The sequence below is a fragment of the Pipistrellus kuhlii genome, unplaced genomic scaffold (assembly GCF_014108245.1).
Source record: "Pipistrellus kuhlii isolate mPipKuh1 unplaced genomic scaffold, mPipKuh1.p scaffold_m20_p_3, whole genome shotgun sequence".
NCBI classification, from domain to species: Eukaryota; Metazoa; Chordata; class Mammalia; order Chiroptera; family Vespertilionidae; genus Pipistrellus; species Pipistrellus kuhlii.
This window is the reverse complement of record NW_023425529.1, coordinates 60957239-60975505: the sequence shown is the minus strand read 5'-3', so window position 1 is coordinate 60975505 and position 18267 is coordinate 60957239. Positions and strand designations below refer to the sequence as shown.

General features: G+C 38.5%; 1 protein-coding gene across 1 annotated transcript in view; it reads right to left on the bottom strand.

Annotated features, from left to right (window-relative positions):
• TRHDE (thyrotropin releasing hormone degrading enzyme) overlaps positions 1-18267 on the bottom strand; it is a 370535-nt gene that overhangs the window by 172699 nt on the left and 179569 nt on the right. Inside the window, exons 4-5 of the mRNA XM_036456184.2 lie at positions 12384-12538; positions 8178-8291 (exon numbers count right to left, since the gene is read on the bottom strand). Of these exons, the coding sequence (XP_036312077.1) occupies positions 8178-8291; positions 12384-12538 (269 nt within the window). The remainder of the gene's footprint in view (positions 1-8177; positions 8292-12383; positions 12539-18267) is intronic.

Genomic DNA, 18267 nt, shown 5'->3' with positions numbered 1-18267 from the left:
TAATGATGTCTAACAGAACATTCATCAATTTGTAATAAAATTTTGGCTTTGCTAATTTTTTCTATTTAACAAGTGGCATCCGACAATTTTAAAAGGTTAAAATATATCTTTGCTTTCAAAATACTCTTACTTGTGATTGATATGAAAAAGGATGCCCTTGCATTATTGTTACACTCCAAGTTCAGTAATAGTTTTCTCTTTTCTTAGAAAGTGTTTAATCCTATCAATGTACTGGTTGCTTTTGAAATTTGTAAATACATATAGAAAGACCTTGACATCTTACAAACCTGAACACAGTTTTTGGAAAAAATATTTTAACCCAAAGGGAATGCTCATTTATCTTTTTTTTTTTTTTTTTTTAAGTGGTTCAATTTTTTTCTTTTAATGTATTTTATTGATTTTTTCACAGAGAGGAAGGGAAAGGAATAGATAGTTAGAAACATCGATGAGAGAGAATCATTGACTAGCTGCATCCTGTACACCCCTTACTGGGATGTGCCTGGAACCAATGTACATGCCCTTGACCAGAATCGAACCTGGGACCCTTCAGTCAGCAGACTGACGCTCTATCCATTGAGACTCATTTATCTTTTATCCTTAAGTTTAAAATATACACACCCAAAACACTTCACAGCTTTCTGAAGTAAATTCCTTTGCATTATTTTTTTAATTATCTTTTAAGAACATACATGAAATTTGAATCTGCAGCTTTGTTTGAAATTTTTAAAAATTTTTTATAAAAAAAAAATGAGGTAATGTGACTTAGAAACCTCCCAGACACATTCCTTAATATATAGAAACATCCGTGAAATACATAAATATTAATGAATTATGTTTGGCTTTTTCCCTTTCTAACCTTATTTGATAAAAGCTAGTCTAGTCTCCCGTTTAAAACAGCAAGTGAAGCAGATTCACATTTCCTGGGACATAACACACCTCAATAACATTTACTAAGCTCTTCAAGAGCTTCCATTTCCCAAAGAGTTGTGAAGCCAAAGTCTCCATTCTGATAAAAGAACTATAAGAGTAAACAAACTGTGAATGCAGTATCTATTCTTCCATAGTATTTTTATCACCCAAAATATATCTATGCTATGAAACTTCTAACTCAATTATTGTACTTCAACAATTAACACATGATTATCCAGCCTTATTCCTTTCTTCTTTCTAATAATGGCCTTAACAGAGCTTCCAGAACAACTGAGATATTTTTTAAAGTGAAGAATTAGTCCCCAAAAGAGAGAAAATGTAGACGCAATCTGTTATTACATCAGTGAGAGGTATTTTAACGTTAGTGTAGCAGGTGCAGTTCCCGTTTTAACCATTACTCCTTGCTAGAAACTTGTAATATCTCTTCAGTCACCATCAGTTAGAATCCAAGCCTGTGGCTTGCTTGTTAACACTAAGATTCTGTGGGGTAACTGTAATTTGTACACTGTTGAGTGTCAGTCTAATCATTGATGTATTGGGTGTTTGCACAATAAAACTCGTCCCACAGTTACTGGAACTTCAGATATGTAAACTATTGAACTAAAACCCCTTCCTCTAGTGGCATCAGCTGCTGTCCTCATTCCAGCTCTCTCTTGCTCTGTGTAGTCTTTGTCTTCCTATAGACCTATTTTCTACCAATGTCTAAACTACTCTGACCACTAACATTAAAGGAAAAACAACCCTTTCTCCCAGAAGACAAGGCTCCTGCTCCCCAGTTACTCTTAAATGAGAAAAAATATTTTTCTACTCTTTTTAAAAACAAGTCTGTTTTTAGCAGAAAAAAATAACGTGTGTGTGTGGCAGGGGGGTGGGGGGGAGTGGAGAGAAGGAGGAGGGGAAGCACAGAGATGTCCGTTTTGAAGACTGTGACCCCCCAGGAGACCCAGGCAGGCACTCCTTTTACTTCTCTCCCAGTCTTTCAAAGTAAATGTCACTTTCAAGCTACTGAGCAGGATCAAAAAGACCACAGACGCTTGGGACTGGCCATCAGAAGCGTTTAAATTTTTTATGTTCAATATGTGTCAGTCATTTGAGAATAAAATATAACCTGGCCAGTTAAAAACAATTGGATCACCTTCTAATTTACTGAAACCTTAGAAGTAAAATATTATATGTGGTTTTGATCATAATAAAGGAGCATTATATGAAAAATCATATATATGTATATTTATATATACATATATATATATACAAAATTTCTTTAGTATTTAGTATTTATAGAGTAAGATTCTAAAATGAATATTTAAATTCCCAAACTGTCTTTCTCTGACTCCATATATTATCTGGGCAAATATATCTTGATATTGATGAATTATAAGCAATAGTACTAATATACCAACTATTATTGAAACATATATCAACTAATTATAAAGCACTTTTTTCTTGTAGACATTGAATCAAAGGTGGACTTGAGAAAAGAACAGCTTAACAAGTAAAATATTTACTAAAACCAAGATTGTTTTCTCAACTTTTCTGACTACTAGAGTGTTTATTATTTTAGAATGATTAAGCAGTGCATTTTTACATTTAAACTGTAAGCAAAAACAAAAATTGAACTCAACTAGCCCTATATAGTATCCCCTCTTATCTGTGGTTTCATATTACCATGATTTCAGTTAATTGCAGTCAACCACTTCTAGTCAAAAAGGTAAAAAAATATTAAACAGAAAGTTCCAGAAATAAGCAATTCATAAGTTTTAAATTGCACATTTCTCTAAGTAACATAATGAAATCTCATGCTGTCCCATTCCATCCCACCCAAGACATGAATCATTCTTTTGTCCAGTGTATCCACACTGTATATACCACTCATCTGTCAGTCACTTAGTAGCCATCTCAATTATCAGATAGTTGAGAGAGAGAGAGAAGAGGAAGGAGAAATAGAGACCATATTCACATACTTTTATTGTAGTACTAGAGGCCCGGTGCACAAAATTCATGCATGGGCAGGGTCCCTAGGCCAGGCCAGCAATCAGGGCCGACTGAGGCCTTCCGGCTTCCAATGGGGCCTTCCTTCCCCAGCTGCTGGCTGCCAGCTGCTGGCCAGGGCCTTCCTTCATTCTGTGCCATCCCCTGGTGGGCAGTGCATGTCATAGCAAGCCATCAAACTCCCAATCTCCTGGTCAAACTCCCAAGGGGACACTTTGCATATTAGCCTTTTATATATCATTGTAATTGTTCTATGTTGTGAGTAGTATTATTGTTAATATCTCACTGTATCTAATTTATAAAGTAAACTTTATCACAGGTATGTATATATACATAGAAAACATAGTCTATATAGGGTTTGGTAGTATCCACTGTTTCAAGCATCCACTGGGGATTTTGGAACATATTTCCCTCAGATAGGGAGAAACTACTGTTCCTATTTCAACTCACAATAGTTTTCTCAACTTCTCTTTGAATAAAAAGAAAATAATTTTAAAAGTAAAGTAAATTTATTGCAATGCCTATTATATTTTGCAGGTGATTTTTGTTGAGCATACTAAAATGATACTGAATTTGCTTTTTTTATTTGCCCATGATAGAGAAAATTGAGAGCATTTATCAAGGTTTGGGGCAATGCACTTTAAGATATCCCTAGTTTTTAGCATGATCAAGTTTAGTTACATAATTCTCAGTTAATAGTTATCTTTATGCCCACTTATGTGTCCTCATGAAAATTTAGGAAAAATTCTCAGTCTGCAGACTTTATCAATATATAAAGTTATTGCTGTGTGAAGCTCCACAGCATCCCAATTCATTTAATAAAAGAACATACACTAATGTTTAGTCATTCTCATTATAGCAATATATCATTACAATACTATATTTAGGAAACCTAAGAGCACACCTTCAAATTATAATGAAAACCTAAGCAATGTGCACAGGTGATATGAGTTTGCCTGCATCAGCATCAGGTCTATAAAATAAGAAGTTCTGTATTGTATCATTTTAGTATATATCCTTTTCCTGTATTAAAACTTTATAATACACGTTTTCCATTTAAAATGATCAAGAATTATTAAAGGGCAGTGACTGTTTCATGAGTCTCCTTTTCTTCCCTTTGAGCAAACACAGTAAGATTGACTATGACTGCCATCAATAACATACTGCAACTTGATCCATCCAATAATGCTGTCACTAACAGCCAACTTTGATAAAATAACATCAAGCAAAAGACCACTTTCCCCATGAAATATATCCTTAGCTCTGAGCTGAAGAATTGCTTCTGATGATCTTGGCACTCTTTGATTAATGAAACATTATACAAGGCCACTGTTCTTATAGAATAGCCTACATTGCCCATATAGATAAGAATTGATTCAATGAGACTGAGTGTAGATGCAAAGATCATAGCAATTATTTTATAATCTATATATAATTGTTATAAATCTGGAGTGTCAAAATAGGTGACTGGAGTTGGAAATTTTAGGGCATCTATACATAAAATCAATGCACCTTTCTAATGGAGCATTCATTTTCCAGGTCACCATTCCTGCTCACACCCGTGTACTGCTTCATACATTTCAAAGACCTAGCAAGTTATTTTATCTTCACAAAAATTATATGGGCTGAGCCAGTACGATTATACTTGCTAAGCCAGTACGATTGCCCCATTTTTCGAATGATGAGTCAGAGAAGTGCCTTATCTAGTATTTGAATATCTTCTTTCCAATCCATTCCCCTGACCTTACATCAGACTACTTGTAAAGGCCCATATCTATAAAATGGTAAAGCAAAAGAGGTCAGCTTCCTGCATTTCTCTATTCCTGACAAGAGCCTGACTTCTGGTCTCCCTATTTTAGGCTTAGCTCTAGCAAAGCACAAGCCATGCCTGCCTCAGAGAGCTTTTGTGCATATCACAACAGTATTAGTCACTGCTGACACGGCCATCACTCTTGCTCTTCCTAGTATTTCTTTCACTCTTTTGTTGATGACAATATGAAAAATAGTGCTGGCACAGCCTTAAAGTCACTCAAAATCCCCTTTTATTTATATTGCTAACTTACTCTTAAAATTTTGTTTGCAAAGATGACTTAATGATATACGGAGGAGTAACTTATTTAAGAGTTTCAGCTTATAGGCTTTTTTAAATTGAGTCTATTGAGGTATTCTACAAACTAAATAAAGAAAGCTACTAAAACACAAAAGCAAAAATCAGAGGTAAGTGTCATCTTTGAACATAAACAGGCATCATCAGAAGACCTGTTCCTCCTCCCCATTGCCTAATTAATTGTGGTGGAGTTTAATCTTCCATTTCTTAGTTTGGTAGGGTGACCCTTCTGTGTCACTGGACTTGTGTCATCATTAATTGCCATTTCTTAATTACAAAATTTAGATTTACAAAAAATAAAACCTTGTATTTGACCACCCCATGGTTTTCATACTTCTAGTCCATGCTCTGTACTCTATTTAAAGAGCAAAGTTTCAACCCGGCCAGTGTGTGTTTGAGCATCAACCTCTGAACCAGGAGGTCACAGTCCAATTCCCAGTCAGGGAATGGTTCAGTCCTCAGTGTTGGGCATGCAGGAGGCAGCCCATCAATGATTTTCTCTCATCATTGATGTTTCTATTGCTCTCCTTCTCCCTTCTTTTCTGAAATTAATAAAAATATATTTTTACAAAAAGAACAAAGTGTCAGATGTGCTCATTCTCAATACTGCTTACAAAAATGTTCATTCAGAAGGCCTACATTTGTAACTTAACTGATAAAAATGATGAAGGAATATTAAAAAATAATTCAAAGAAAAAACCCAGTCTAAGGACATTGGAACTTAGGATATATTGCTATGATGAAACCAATGAAAGCTGTCAGTTTTCATGCCATTGTAATTCTTTTGATGACTTTTTAATCCAAGCAGTATTTTTCATAATGATTAATAGGAAGGATTTTATCATAGGTATGAGCAGGGGCGGGGGGTGGGGGGGCTTACCTATATGAGTAACATGTCATTTGTAATAAAGAGATGTTTTAATATTAAAGCATAATGAAATTATAACTCAGTAATAATCCACAGCATAATGAAAATTAAATTTTAAAGAAAGTTGGCAGAAAGTCACCTAAAACCAAAAGATACTTTTGGAAATGTTTCAATATCCTTATATATTAAGTTTCAATTTTACATTTGTGAAAGGATACTTAAATAATTAATGTTACATAGTATTGGTGATTTTTCTTTGAAGTTCTTTAGAGGCATTTTAAATTAATTTTAAACCATGATACAACAGTTAAATTAAGATTTTTAAAACTATATCACATACATCTAGATACATAAAGTTAAGTAAAATTATCTCATACTTTGTACAAATAAACCATGTTGCCTTTATAAAATATGGAGAAAACTGTATGAAGCTAATTAAAACATATAATTATTCTATATACCATTGTACCATTTTTTTCTATGAGATATATCAGATCACATGCTTTGCTCAGCAGACCTGGTAGAGAAGTTATATCATGACTTACAGACATTCATATTTGACCTTGATTTACATATTCTTCAAATCATGCTTGTAATCATGACAGATAATTAGAAAATTACTTATTATAGATAATTTACACATCAAAAAGAGTGATCATATATAATAAAAGGGTAATATGCAAATAGACTGAATGGCAGAACAACCAAACAACCAATCAAACCGTAATAACCTAATGATATGCTAAGGCTGCTCAACAACTAGCTATGACGTGCACTGACCACCAGGAGGCAGACAGTCAACTGGTTGACCAGTCACTATAACGTGCACTGACCACCAGGGAGATGATGCTCCAACCAGTAGGTTAGCTTGCTGCTAGGGCCTGGCAGATCAGGACTAAGTGAGATGGGCAGGACACACTCTGGAGCCCTCCCACAGACCCTCCTCAGCCAGATCATACATCAGTAGAGACCCTCAGCCTGGTCTGTACCCCCTTGCAATAAAGGACCCCTTGAGGGGTGCGGGAGGCTGATTTCAGCCCAATTCTGCAGGCCACTCCCCTTGGGAGGGCGCAAGAAGCAGGGCTCATGGCTGTTCAGCACTGCTACAGCAGAGCAAGCCTCTCCCGATAGGGACTGATTGGGCACGGGGCCCGAGGCCTGGGAAGGCACAGCGGGGCTGGGATGAGGGGAAGAGGCAGGTAGGAGCTGCAGACTGCTCTGAACTGTGGCAGATTTTGGCCCAATCCCTACAGACCACCCAGAGGGACCCCATCCATGCACAAATTTGTGCACCAGGCCTCTAGTATAAAATAAATACATAGGGGTGGACAAAAGTAGGATTGCAATTGTTCATGTGGGAAAATATATAATACAAGAGTAAATAATACAACAATAAACTCTGTTTTGCCTACTCACAACTGTAAACCAACTTTCTTCCATCCCTCTATATTATCACCTATGCTGTTTCATAGGTAAAATTTGACCTGCAACTTTTATAAACACTCACAAAATTTGAGTTCCAAATCAACATATATTCTTGGTTCCATTTAATAATAACATAGCCACTGTTGACTAATGGAAGCTTACAGAAAATGAACAGTTTACATTGAAAGATGTATAAAAATCACACCCTCGCTCCACTTTTTTCCCCCTACAGTGCTCACTGGTTGAGGGACAATGAATCCCACTTCCGGTTCACATATGCAGGTATGTTCCTAGAGTAATGTGCACAACTTTTCATAAACTTAATCACCTCTTACTAATTCATTTATTCCTAAAGTACATCTACAACAGTAATACATCAACAACCTTATTTCTGTGTCTCATTACATTGAAAAATATTAAGTTCTCATTTTTCTATATATTGAAATGTTCTATACACTTACTATATTACTTGTTAATTATTGTTACATTGTCTGTATAAAGGATAGTTTGTCTTTGTCATAAAATACTGCAATAAACCTAAACATTTATACTGAGAAAAGTTGTACAATGGTATTTTGAAATCAACATACAACCAACCAAATTCTGTGTAGTTCTAATAATTAAAAGATAACTCATTGGGATTACTATTTTAATGTAACAAATTACAAATTTAAAATTACAAAATACAAATTTCAAAATTTGGTTATTTCATTGGGCATCTTGATTAGACATCTAATTTTTTCCATGCATCAGTAAGTAATTTAAATTACCTTTAATGATTAAAAAAAAGAGCTCAGTGTAGCAGCAACCTTTCACTGGGAATTGTACTGGTAAACAATGAAAGGAAAGTACACTCACCATGTTCCAGCCAGGGTAGAGGTAGTCTGTACCAACAAATTCAAAGTAGTGAGCAAAGCCTTCCTTCAGCCACACGTCTTCCCACCACACGGGAGTCACGAGGTCACCAAACCACTGTGTTAGCAAAATGAATGGGTATCAGCTAAAATGCTAAAATCAAATGTATACTTCAAGTGAAATGTATTCAACTATGATTATCATAACTGAAATTCATTCTTCAATTGATTTGGTGATCTTAAAATGTGCTGTGGTAAGACTATTGATTTATTTGACTACGTGGATAACACTAGTTGGTTTTTTTTAGATAAATGCATTTAGAGAAGAACAAAAAATAAAATAATCAAAGAACACACACACACACACACACACAAATTTAAACCTGCAGAATTAAGGACTCAGGAGGAAAGAACTGGTCACAGTTGTCTTCAAATATTTGAAGACCTAGAATGCAGCAGAAAAAAAAAACTTGTGTCTTATGGTCCTACAAGAAACAAATCAAGACTAATGGGTGAAAATTAGGATTGATAGATGCGGTAGTGCGGAAGATTCTTCAACGGACTGAGATGGCCGAAGATGGAAAATACTTCCTCAGAGGCAGTGAGCAGCATCACAGGAAGTGCCGAAGCATCGCCTTCCAGAGGCAGAAGCAATTCAGAGCAAAAGGCAGCTGATTGAAGGAGCTAAGGGCTTTTAAGATGCCACCACCTGACTCTCTTCAAGGCTCTATAATGAGGGGTTGGGCCAAAGAAATAGCTAAGATCCTTTAAAAAACAACAACAACAAAAAAGGCATCATGATTAGCTCATGTTGCCTTATTCTGAAACCATTGTTTAAGTTCAGCAAAAGTTTAAAAGAATTGCTTTTTCATTAAAGAAAAAAATACATTCCATTCCAGGAGCCATCTAAAGATGAGATTCAGTGATGAATTGATCATGCACTTTATTGTGGTGGCAGGGGGAATGAGGTGAGCTAGAAAATAAAAAAATAAGTAAACAAATGACCAACATAATCTGAAATCCTAATAAAGTGTGATAGGAACTGGGGAGGGATTGTCTTAGATGGTAAAAGCAAGAAGCTCCTCTCTAAGCAGATGACATTTCTGCCCAGACTTTAATGATAGGAAGGAGCCAGCTATGAGAAAGCCCTGGGCAATAGGATGCCATACAGATCTGAGCAATCCTGAATGTGAACACTAGAAGGGGGAATGAGTTACTTAGGAAGGAGGAGGAAGTGGTAGACAAGTATCAAATCCTATACAGACTGCTTCAGGAGCTACGGTAAAGAGGTTGGTGACTGTTTCAATATTAAAACTAATGAACAAAATAAACTGGCAAACAATATAGAATCAGAGACATGGATGCCTGGAACAGACTAACAGCTGGCAAAGGGGAGAGCTGTGGGAGGGGGACTGGATGAAAGAAGGTGAAGAGATGAGCCAAAGAACATATTGTATATGCATAACCCATGGACACAGACAACGGGAGGAGGGGCTGGATGGAGGTGGATGAAGGAGGGCAGGAGTGCGTGTGTGTGTGTGTGTGGGGGGGGGGGATATTTGTAATAGTGTCAACAATAAAAATAAAATTTGAAAATAAATATTAATAAATTGACAAAATATCACGCAAGATCTCTAAACTTAAATACAACTAAGAGGAAACTGGATATGTTGATTACCACAGCATAAATGACATTGAAAATATTTGTATTAATGACCAAAATGTACGTTTCTGCTTTAAATGGAAAACCTGTCTTAAGAATTGTGGCAATGTGTCACAGAGGAGTTCTTAGCTAAGGGGGCATGTGAGCTGTATTAACCTGAGGAATGGTAGGTACGGGAGCAAGACAGAAAGTGGGGAAAATGGTTAGAACAAGCACTTCAGAGGGGCTGGAGGTTTTTTAATAGAGAGGATAGTTCTTTGGAAACAGCAAAAAGGGATAAAGGCAAGAGAGTATTTTCTCTTCCTCCACCCAGGCCCTCAGATACTCAAAAAATGAGGGAGAAGCCTCGGGCCAATCAGGTCCACCTCATAGGATGAAGGGAAGGAAACATTCAGAAAATAAGACAAAGCTACAGGGAGTTTGCTTCAGCAGCAGTGGAGGCAAACCACAGTCATAACAGTTAGTTTTATTGAGCATGTACTACCAGTATTCTAAGTGCTTTCCTTGGGGAAACTTTTTCAGTCCTCTCAACAATCCTGAAGTGTAAATACTATTTCCGGCCCATTTTGTACAGGAAACGGAGGCACAGAAGAGTTAGAAAACTGGCAGCTCCCAAGTGCCATGGTTGAGATGACAGATTCTTAAATTGGGAAGTCAGAGCGGCAAGGCCTGGGGGTTGTCAGGGAGGGTCGGAGAGTGGCCTCACGAAGGGAGGGGTACACTGGTCTCTCGATGAGACCCCGGTGGCAGAGGTGAAGTGCGAGGCTGTGATGCAGGTTAGCAAGTTTGCCCCATGACGCCGCCGTTTGCCCTGACTGGCATCAGAAGAAGGTTTTTAATGAGTGCAAACTGGCACTGGAAGCTTGGCGCCTCTGAGCAAAGCTCTCCCCTCCGCTCCCTGTGGATGGAGAGGAGCCACGGGGAGCCTGTCCCTCCCTGGAACCTCTCACTGGGCAGCCCTGTGGGAAGAGCAGGCCGCTAGCTGCAGACTCTCCCGCGTGGGGAGAGTGCTCATATTTATGGGTTTCTGTGACGTCTTTCTGTGACTCATTTGGAGATAACAATCACTTACTACGACTTCTGAAGCACTTACTACCCATCAGGTTCTGTGCTGAGTACTTGACATATATTATTCTTTCAATAAACACTGATCTTCTGATATAAAAGAAAAATAATTACAACACATAGGTGGGAAGAGAGGGCAATATAGAAAATAACTTGGTAATGAGAGTGGAAATTGTTATATATTTCTCCCAGCAACCGGTGCATTCCCTCCTACTCCCAGTCAGTAGCCTGACACTAACTACCAAGTGGCAACAAGAAAATATCTCAGAATAAAGGACAAATTAAATCAGTTCCAGGAACAATGATGACATCACCAATATGCCCTTATTTAGACAGAACTGTACAAGTAACTTGCATCCAGGGATGTCCAAAATGAAAACTGCTTTTGTTTCAAACAAAATTGTATTTTGAGCTGGAAAGCCTTCTCATTAGCGCAGGAGAGGAGGCCTGGCTACCTCTGCACGGATTCCTTTCAGTCTCTGAGGCAAGGAACACATGTCCAACCCGCCGGCGTGACAGGTACAGACATCTTACAGGCTCACAGCAAAAGGCTGACATTTAGGTAAATGGTCATGTGGCCTGGACCAATTTATCATTAAGTCAGTATCCAGGTATTAGCATTTAGCAGTTCACCTTCTTTAACTGACAGCACTTTCCGTATCTTTCTTAAGCTTTGCTAGCTTTTTAAAAAGGGCTTTGGGTCTCTAAAAAGCTGAAATCATAGGTATGATATTTCTGGTATTTTCACTTAAGAAAATATTCTTAGTTACTGGTAACCAGGTATTGCTTTCTTTTTTTTTTTTTCCCCTTTCACTAGTATCAAGATTTAAATAAGCAATGCGAAACCTCTGTAGTACTTTCCACTCATTGTAAGAAAGCGCAGAAAATCAAAATGAAATTAATTCTATCTTAGCTTCACTACAAAGTTGGCTAATTTCCATATAAATTTCTACACATACCGAGACAAAAAAATCTCAATCATTGGAGAACAAAGAGTCTATGATGGAGTTCGTGAGAGACTTCCTAAGTGTCTGTGTGACGGGAAAACGGGAGTAACAAATTGATTTCAGCAAAAGCAAATTTTGACATGTACACAAAACTCAGCCTCATCTTGCAGCAATGCAATAAATCATCTCCCTCACTGCACTTAACATATATGCACACCAATAATCGCAAGAAAATAAAGGGAGGTTGACAAGGAGTAGTGACTAGCTTGGGTCTCAAAAGAGGCAGTGCCTGTCCCACACCTCCACTAAGCTGAATGACAGTTGCTTATTCACTGTGATCAGGGTGTTTGCTTTTGTTTTCGCTGTCACCTGAGAAAAGCGACATATCTTCTAGAAAGAACTACCCAGTGCTCTTTCTATTATTAAAGCTTAATTGGGAGGATAACATCAAAGGTCCTAATCAAAGTATCTGAAATCATTCTACATTCTCAATAACGTGCAGTGATACTTACACCCGATCCTTTTTTTCTCATACCTGGTGACATATCTCATGAACAATGACCATGGTGACATCCAGCAGATAAGAAAGAGATGACACACTGGGATCCAGCAGTATTCTCTGTTCCACAAAAACACTGAGTCCCCAGTTCTCCATAGCAGCATACGGATGCTTAGGCACAGCTAAAAGATCTAGAAATAGAATAAAACAATTCCAAAGGCTTTAACAAATACATCAGAATCTAAAGTCATAGCCTAAAAAAAAAAAAAAAAAAAGGCAAGAAATCCTAATTAAAAGGAATACTTGCTCTTTTTTAGTAATTTTCCCCCCAAAATTAAACTACTTGCCATTTCTACATGACAGCAGAAATATAGGCTGTCACCGTACACACAGGCCACGTCCATTCATCACAGTTCATTTTCAGACCCAGTGCAGGCAGAGGCTGGAAGTATCAGCACCATTATTGATGGGCCCATCCTGATAAGTTCCAAAAAGTCAAGGAAACCAAATGCAGCAGGAATCCACAGAGTCAGAAGACATAGTGCCTTCTACTGAAAATATATTCAGTTCAATGCAGTGAACGCTGTGCTCTTACTTTTACCTTGATACTTTTCAAAAGAAAACATGCTCTATCAGGTTAAACATGCGATGTCATTTTTCTAAATTCTTATATTCTAATTTAGTTTCTGAGTTCTATTAAGAATAAAAAATGTTACATACAAATATAGGGAAAACTATGATAATGAATATAATGACAAAAGGACAGTTGAGGGAACATGCAAGTTTTGGTTTTGTCCTGCCTCCACCATATAGAGAGAACACACTGGTAAATTACTTACTTTCCTGAGACCACAATTCCTTCACCTATAAAACAAAGTTATTGGCTTTCATTATCTTGAAAATCTCTTCTAACTCCAAAAATCTATGATTAGATGATTCTGAGATTTGTGCTTATTTTTAGCGGTTATGGAGGTATTATAAACTTCTGGTTAGGGTGATGATAAGTTCATGTTTTGATGTATTCCCTCCACTCCAAACACAAAGTGATGACACATAAAATATTAAATGGGAAAACTAAAAAAAAATATCTGCAGGCTTGAAAATGAACCTCTCCATGGACTAGAAATGGTACAAAAATGCAAAGTAGTGATTGGGTCGGAAGCCCTATGCCTGCTGAGTTCTGCCTTTGGGAGCAGGCAGAGGCAGCTGGGAATTGGTTCCAGCAGGATGTATCTCAGCCAAAGAGATATGAGCCCAGTGCTTGATGCCAGAGGTTGAAGTAGGAGATGCAGGCTCATGGGGAGAACTGCAAATAGCGGGTGCTCGCTGTTTCCTGAGGAAGGGAGCAACTGGAAAGTAAGAATTCAAAGACAGCCTGGCTCAGCACCTTGCTCTTAATCACAATGACATAAAGTTTATAGTTTCTGACCCACAAGTTACACTTCCCAATAAAAACAAATCCCCTCTCTCTCTCCCCCCTTCCTCTCTCTTTCTCTCATCTCTCTCATGCTCTTAGCTCTTGACATGCTTGGCTCAGAGCTCACACGTGGCTTTCTGGCATTGTCCCATGTGGCCCACAGCCATGTGGACTCCACATACAATGGAGCAATGGACTGCAACCAGCCGGATGCTGAACTGGACCAGCTCCAACATGGAAAGGAAACTCTGGGCACTGGCTTTGATTCTAACTCTGCTGAAGCCCCAGCTACACTTCTATGACTGGACTAAGGAAATTGGGACTTTGGAAACCCAGGGATATAATTTCACAAAAATGAAGCTTTCTACCACATCTCATCTTACTGTGGGGGCCTCTGGAAATGCTTACTCCAGCGGTACCTCAAGAACATCACTCCCATTCGCAACAGCAACGGGGAAAGATGAGGCATGTTTTTCACACCTAGAGCAGAAGGGTAGCCAATCATGCCTATGTAATGAACCCTCCAAAAGACCAAAAGACAGCCAAAACCTGTTTGGCTCAGTGGATAGAGCGTCGGAATGGGGACTGAAAGGTCCCAGGTTGGATTCTGGTCAGTGGCATGTGCCTTGGTTGTGGGCACATCCCCGGTAGGGGGTGTGCAGGAGGCAGCTGATTGATGATTCTCTCTCATCAATGTTTCTAACTCTCTATCCCTCTTCATTCCTCTCTATAAAAAAAAAAAAAATCAATAAAATATATATATATTTAAAAACCAAAAGACAAAATTCAGAGAATTCTGGGGAGGTTGAGGGTGGGGAGTAAACCTGAAGATGTGAGGAGGTGGGGCCTGCACAGGGTATGGAAGCTTGGTGCCTTTCCTCTTGCCTTGCCCTATTCCTCTCCTCTATATGGCTGTTGCTGAGTTATATCCTTTTATAATAAGCTGGGAACCTAGTAAGTTAAATGTTTCTCTGAATCCCATGAGCCACCTAGCACTGTATGTATTTATTTATACAAGTATATACTGAGTAGACAGAGGCACTATATGTATTTATTTATACAAGTATATACTGAGCATCTCTTTTGCTCCATATAACCATTGCTCTCTACTTCAAACACCTTGCCCCATTCTCTCATGGCACTTATATTCATACGTGGGTGTGTATAGGACAAGAAGGTCAGTTAACAAGTAATAAAGTGAAAGAAATTTAGTAAATGATAAATGCTACAAAGAAAACATAATAGAGTAAGACAACAATTGACAGGTTGGGTAAGAGGGGTATAGTATGATCAAGAAAGGGAATTACATTTCATCAGAGATGTGGCTAATGGTAGAAGCCAGTTGTTTGAAGATCTGGGGAAGTGTGGTCTAGGAGGGGACAGCAAATGCAAAGGCCCTAAGGTGGAGACAAGGACCACAAAGAAGATCCTTGTGGCTGATGCATATGATGGAGAAGAACGTAGGTCTGAGAATTAGTACAAACTGCAAGTGCACAGCAGACATTCTTTCACAAGACGTTAAGTGGAAATCTCCCCTAAATATGAGCAAACTGGGCGACAGAACAACATTGTGTCAACTCTGCCAGCCACCAGCAGATGGCAACAGCAGTAGCATATCTGGTGTCATTTCCTTGCAGGAACTTGTGAATTTGGGAACAACCCTTCAGAGCCAAGCCTGTGGCAGGACAGAGGCACCTCTGTGTGCTGGAGTTCTCCAGAGCCCAGAGGAGCCAGGTCCCAAGGCTAAGTGAGCCAATCCGGCCACACTCTGGGATTTGGACTGGCTCAAATGGCACAAAGAGAAGACTCCAGACATGGGCCCGATGCAGAGTCTGGGAGTGTGGAATAAAGAAGAAAGTACACTTAGGGAGCAATCATCAGATAGCAAAAGCCCGATCAGCATGCCTATAAGCAGGGTGTGGTGAGGGGCCAGTTGAAGGTTGGTGACAAAAATATCAGGCAGTGGTGACCTAAGCAGGCAGCTGGCTTCCAGAGGTCTGGGGACATGGAAGTCAGGTGTGGGTAACATGACAAGAACTCCTAAGCAAATAGTTATATCCAGATAAAGCAAGTGAGGGGGAGTTGAAGGACTGGGTAAAAAAGGTGAAGAGATTATAAAGTACAAATTAGCAGTTAAAAATTAGCAGGGATGTAAAGAACACCATGGGAAACATAGTTTGTAGTGTTGTGATGACTAAGTATGGGACCAGGGGGGGTGCTGGAAATATCAGAGGGATCACTTTGTAAAGGATATGATTGTCTAACCACTCTGCTTTTCACCTGAAACTAATATAAAATCATATTTAATGTAAACTGTAACTGGGGGAGGGAGGGAAGGAAGACAAAAGATAAAGAGTTTAAGAACAGAGCAAAACACAAAGAGATCAGTAGTAGGAGGCAGCTTCTCAGCAATAAAGTTGGTACATGGAACACACCTTAGGGACAGGGGGTGGAACTAAAAAAATTTAGATTATGCTACTAGGCACTTCCTAACTTTTTCACAAAGCACAGAAGAAACTTGGATTTGTTCTAATCGCTAGTAAGAGATATTTTAACTGTGCCTCTCTACACCTTCATAACTTAAGAAATATGATAGAATTATATCTTAAGAATACCTGCACAAAGCATATATCCTTATAAAGACACCTACACAATATTCATAACAAGTTTACTTCCAAGAGCCAAAAACAAGAAATAAATCAAATGTTCATCAACAGGCAAATGGATGAAGGGTGGTATATCCATACAACAAAATACTATTCAGCAATAAAAGGAAATGAACTGTTGATACATGGAACACCATGGGAGAACCGGAAAAGTTGCATGAGTGAAAAGGAAGAAAAATTACACATGCTGTATGATTCATGCCGTTCCTGTAGTTCTAGAAAAATGCAGGCTAATCTATACTATCAACAAGCAGGTAGTGGATGCCTGCAGGCAAAGATGAAAGGGTTAAAAAGACAAGACAGCAACAGGAAACTTTTGAGTGTGATGGATATGCTCACCACACACCGATTTCATGGGGCACACACCTCACACCAGCAAACGGCACAATTTAAATATGTGCAGTGTACTGCATGTCACTGTATTTCAATGAAACTAATTTTAAAAAGACCTTCAATCATCTCAGTATTCTTTTGCTTAACTTTAAAGAAGATCTGATTTATTCACAATGAATTAAGTTATTTTAATCTTTGCAAAATAAATTTGTCATGAGGCTATACCCATTAAAATGTGCAACCATAGCTTTCATATGCCCTGAAAACAGAGGTAAGAAAACTCCCATGTTTCAGAATCTAATTTACTTGGAAATTCAAAGAAAATCATGGATAAAATTAGGCATCGTAGTTTGCTTCCAATTAATTACTGCAGTCCTAAAAACTGCAGGCAGATAGCAAATATTCATATAATACTAGTGAATGCGGTTACATAAATTAACATAAAATCTATGTTATTTGCTTCTTTCCATGCACTATAATTTGCTCTCTATCTTTAACCCTGTGTTAAAACAGCTCTCTAAGATCACAGTACCTCATGGAGTCATTTCTCTGTTCTTATTTTTTTTATTATACTGCTGACAATTGCCATACTTTGATCAGGGGTTAATATAACAGGGCATCCATTTCTCCACCTACATTTTAGATCAGCTTTTTTTGTTGTTGTTTTATTTTCTTAAATTTTATTATTATTATTATTATTATTATTATTATTTACTTTTTCATCATCTGACTTTTGAAAATCAAAGTTTCCAGGATTGCCAACTCTGGGTTTTTTGCTTCTTTGGGTTTTTGTTTTGTTTGTTTGTTTTCTTTTTTACTCATTCCTCCGGTTTTCTTTGAGCGTTCTCACCCACTCCGATGTCCCCTGTCCCCGCCCCCATGCCCAGACAGCTCTCTTGGACTCTAGAGGAAAATGCTGAAGCACTTTGTGGTGGACTGGACTTGATAGCCCTCTCTGTACCGTTCCTCTGCAATCGCCCCCTTCCCTTTCATCTGGCTGAAACCTTCAGGAAACCTTGCAGCCTTCTCTTTTGCACTCGGCGGAAATCAGTCACCATGAAAAATGTCCACTAGCCTGACAACGCCATGCTAAGAGGGTTGCTGAAACCACTGGAAAGGTCCAGAGAATCACCACACGAGGCCTCACGCTACACACAAGCAGAAAGCCTGTCTCCAGCATTAGTGGCAGTGTTCTGATGTATAAATTTGGAAACTGAAAATATACACTAATATAGTCCACATTATTAAGTAACCACTGGGGGAGTGGGGAGGAGCATGTGCGATATCAGGCCTCTCCTCTGCCACACTCACATTCTGAGCTCACAGATCATCCTAATGTGTCATGCAGAATAAGATCCATCACTCCAGCTGTGAGCTCATGCACGCCCCGGCTCCAGTATGTGAGTCTGGTACCCTCCACCTCAGATGTTCTCTGCCACGTCTTCAAGCTCACACTCTATGCTCTGGGAGTGGCAGACGTAGAGAAGATACATGTGAAACATGG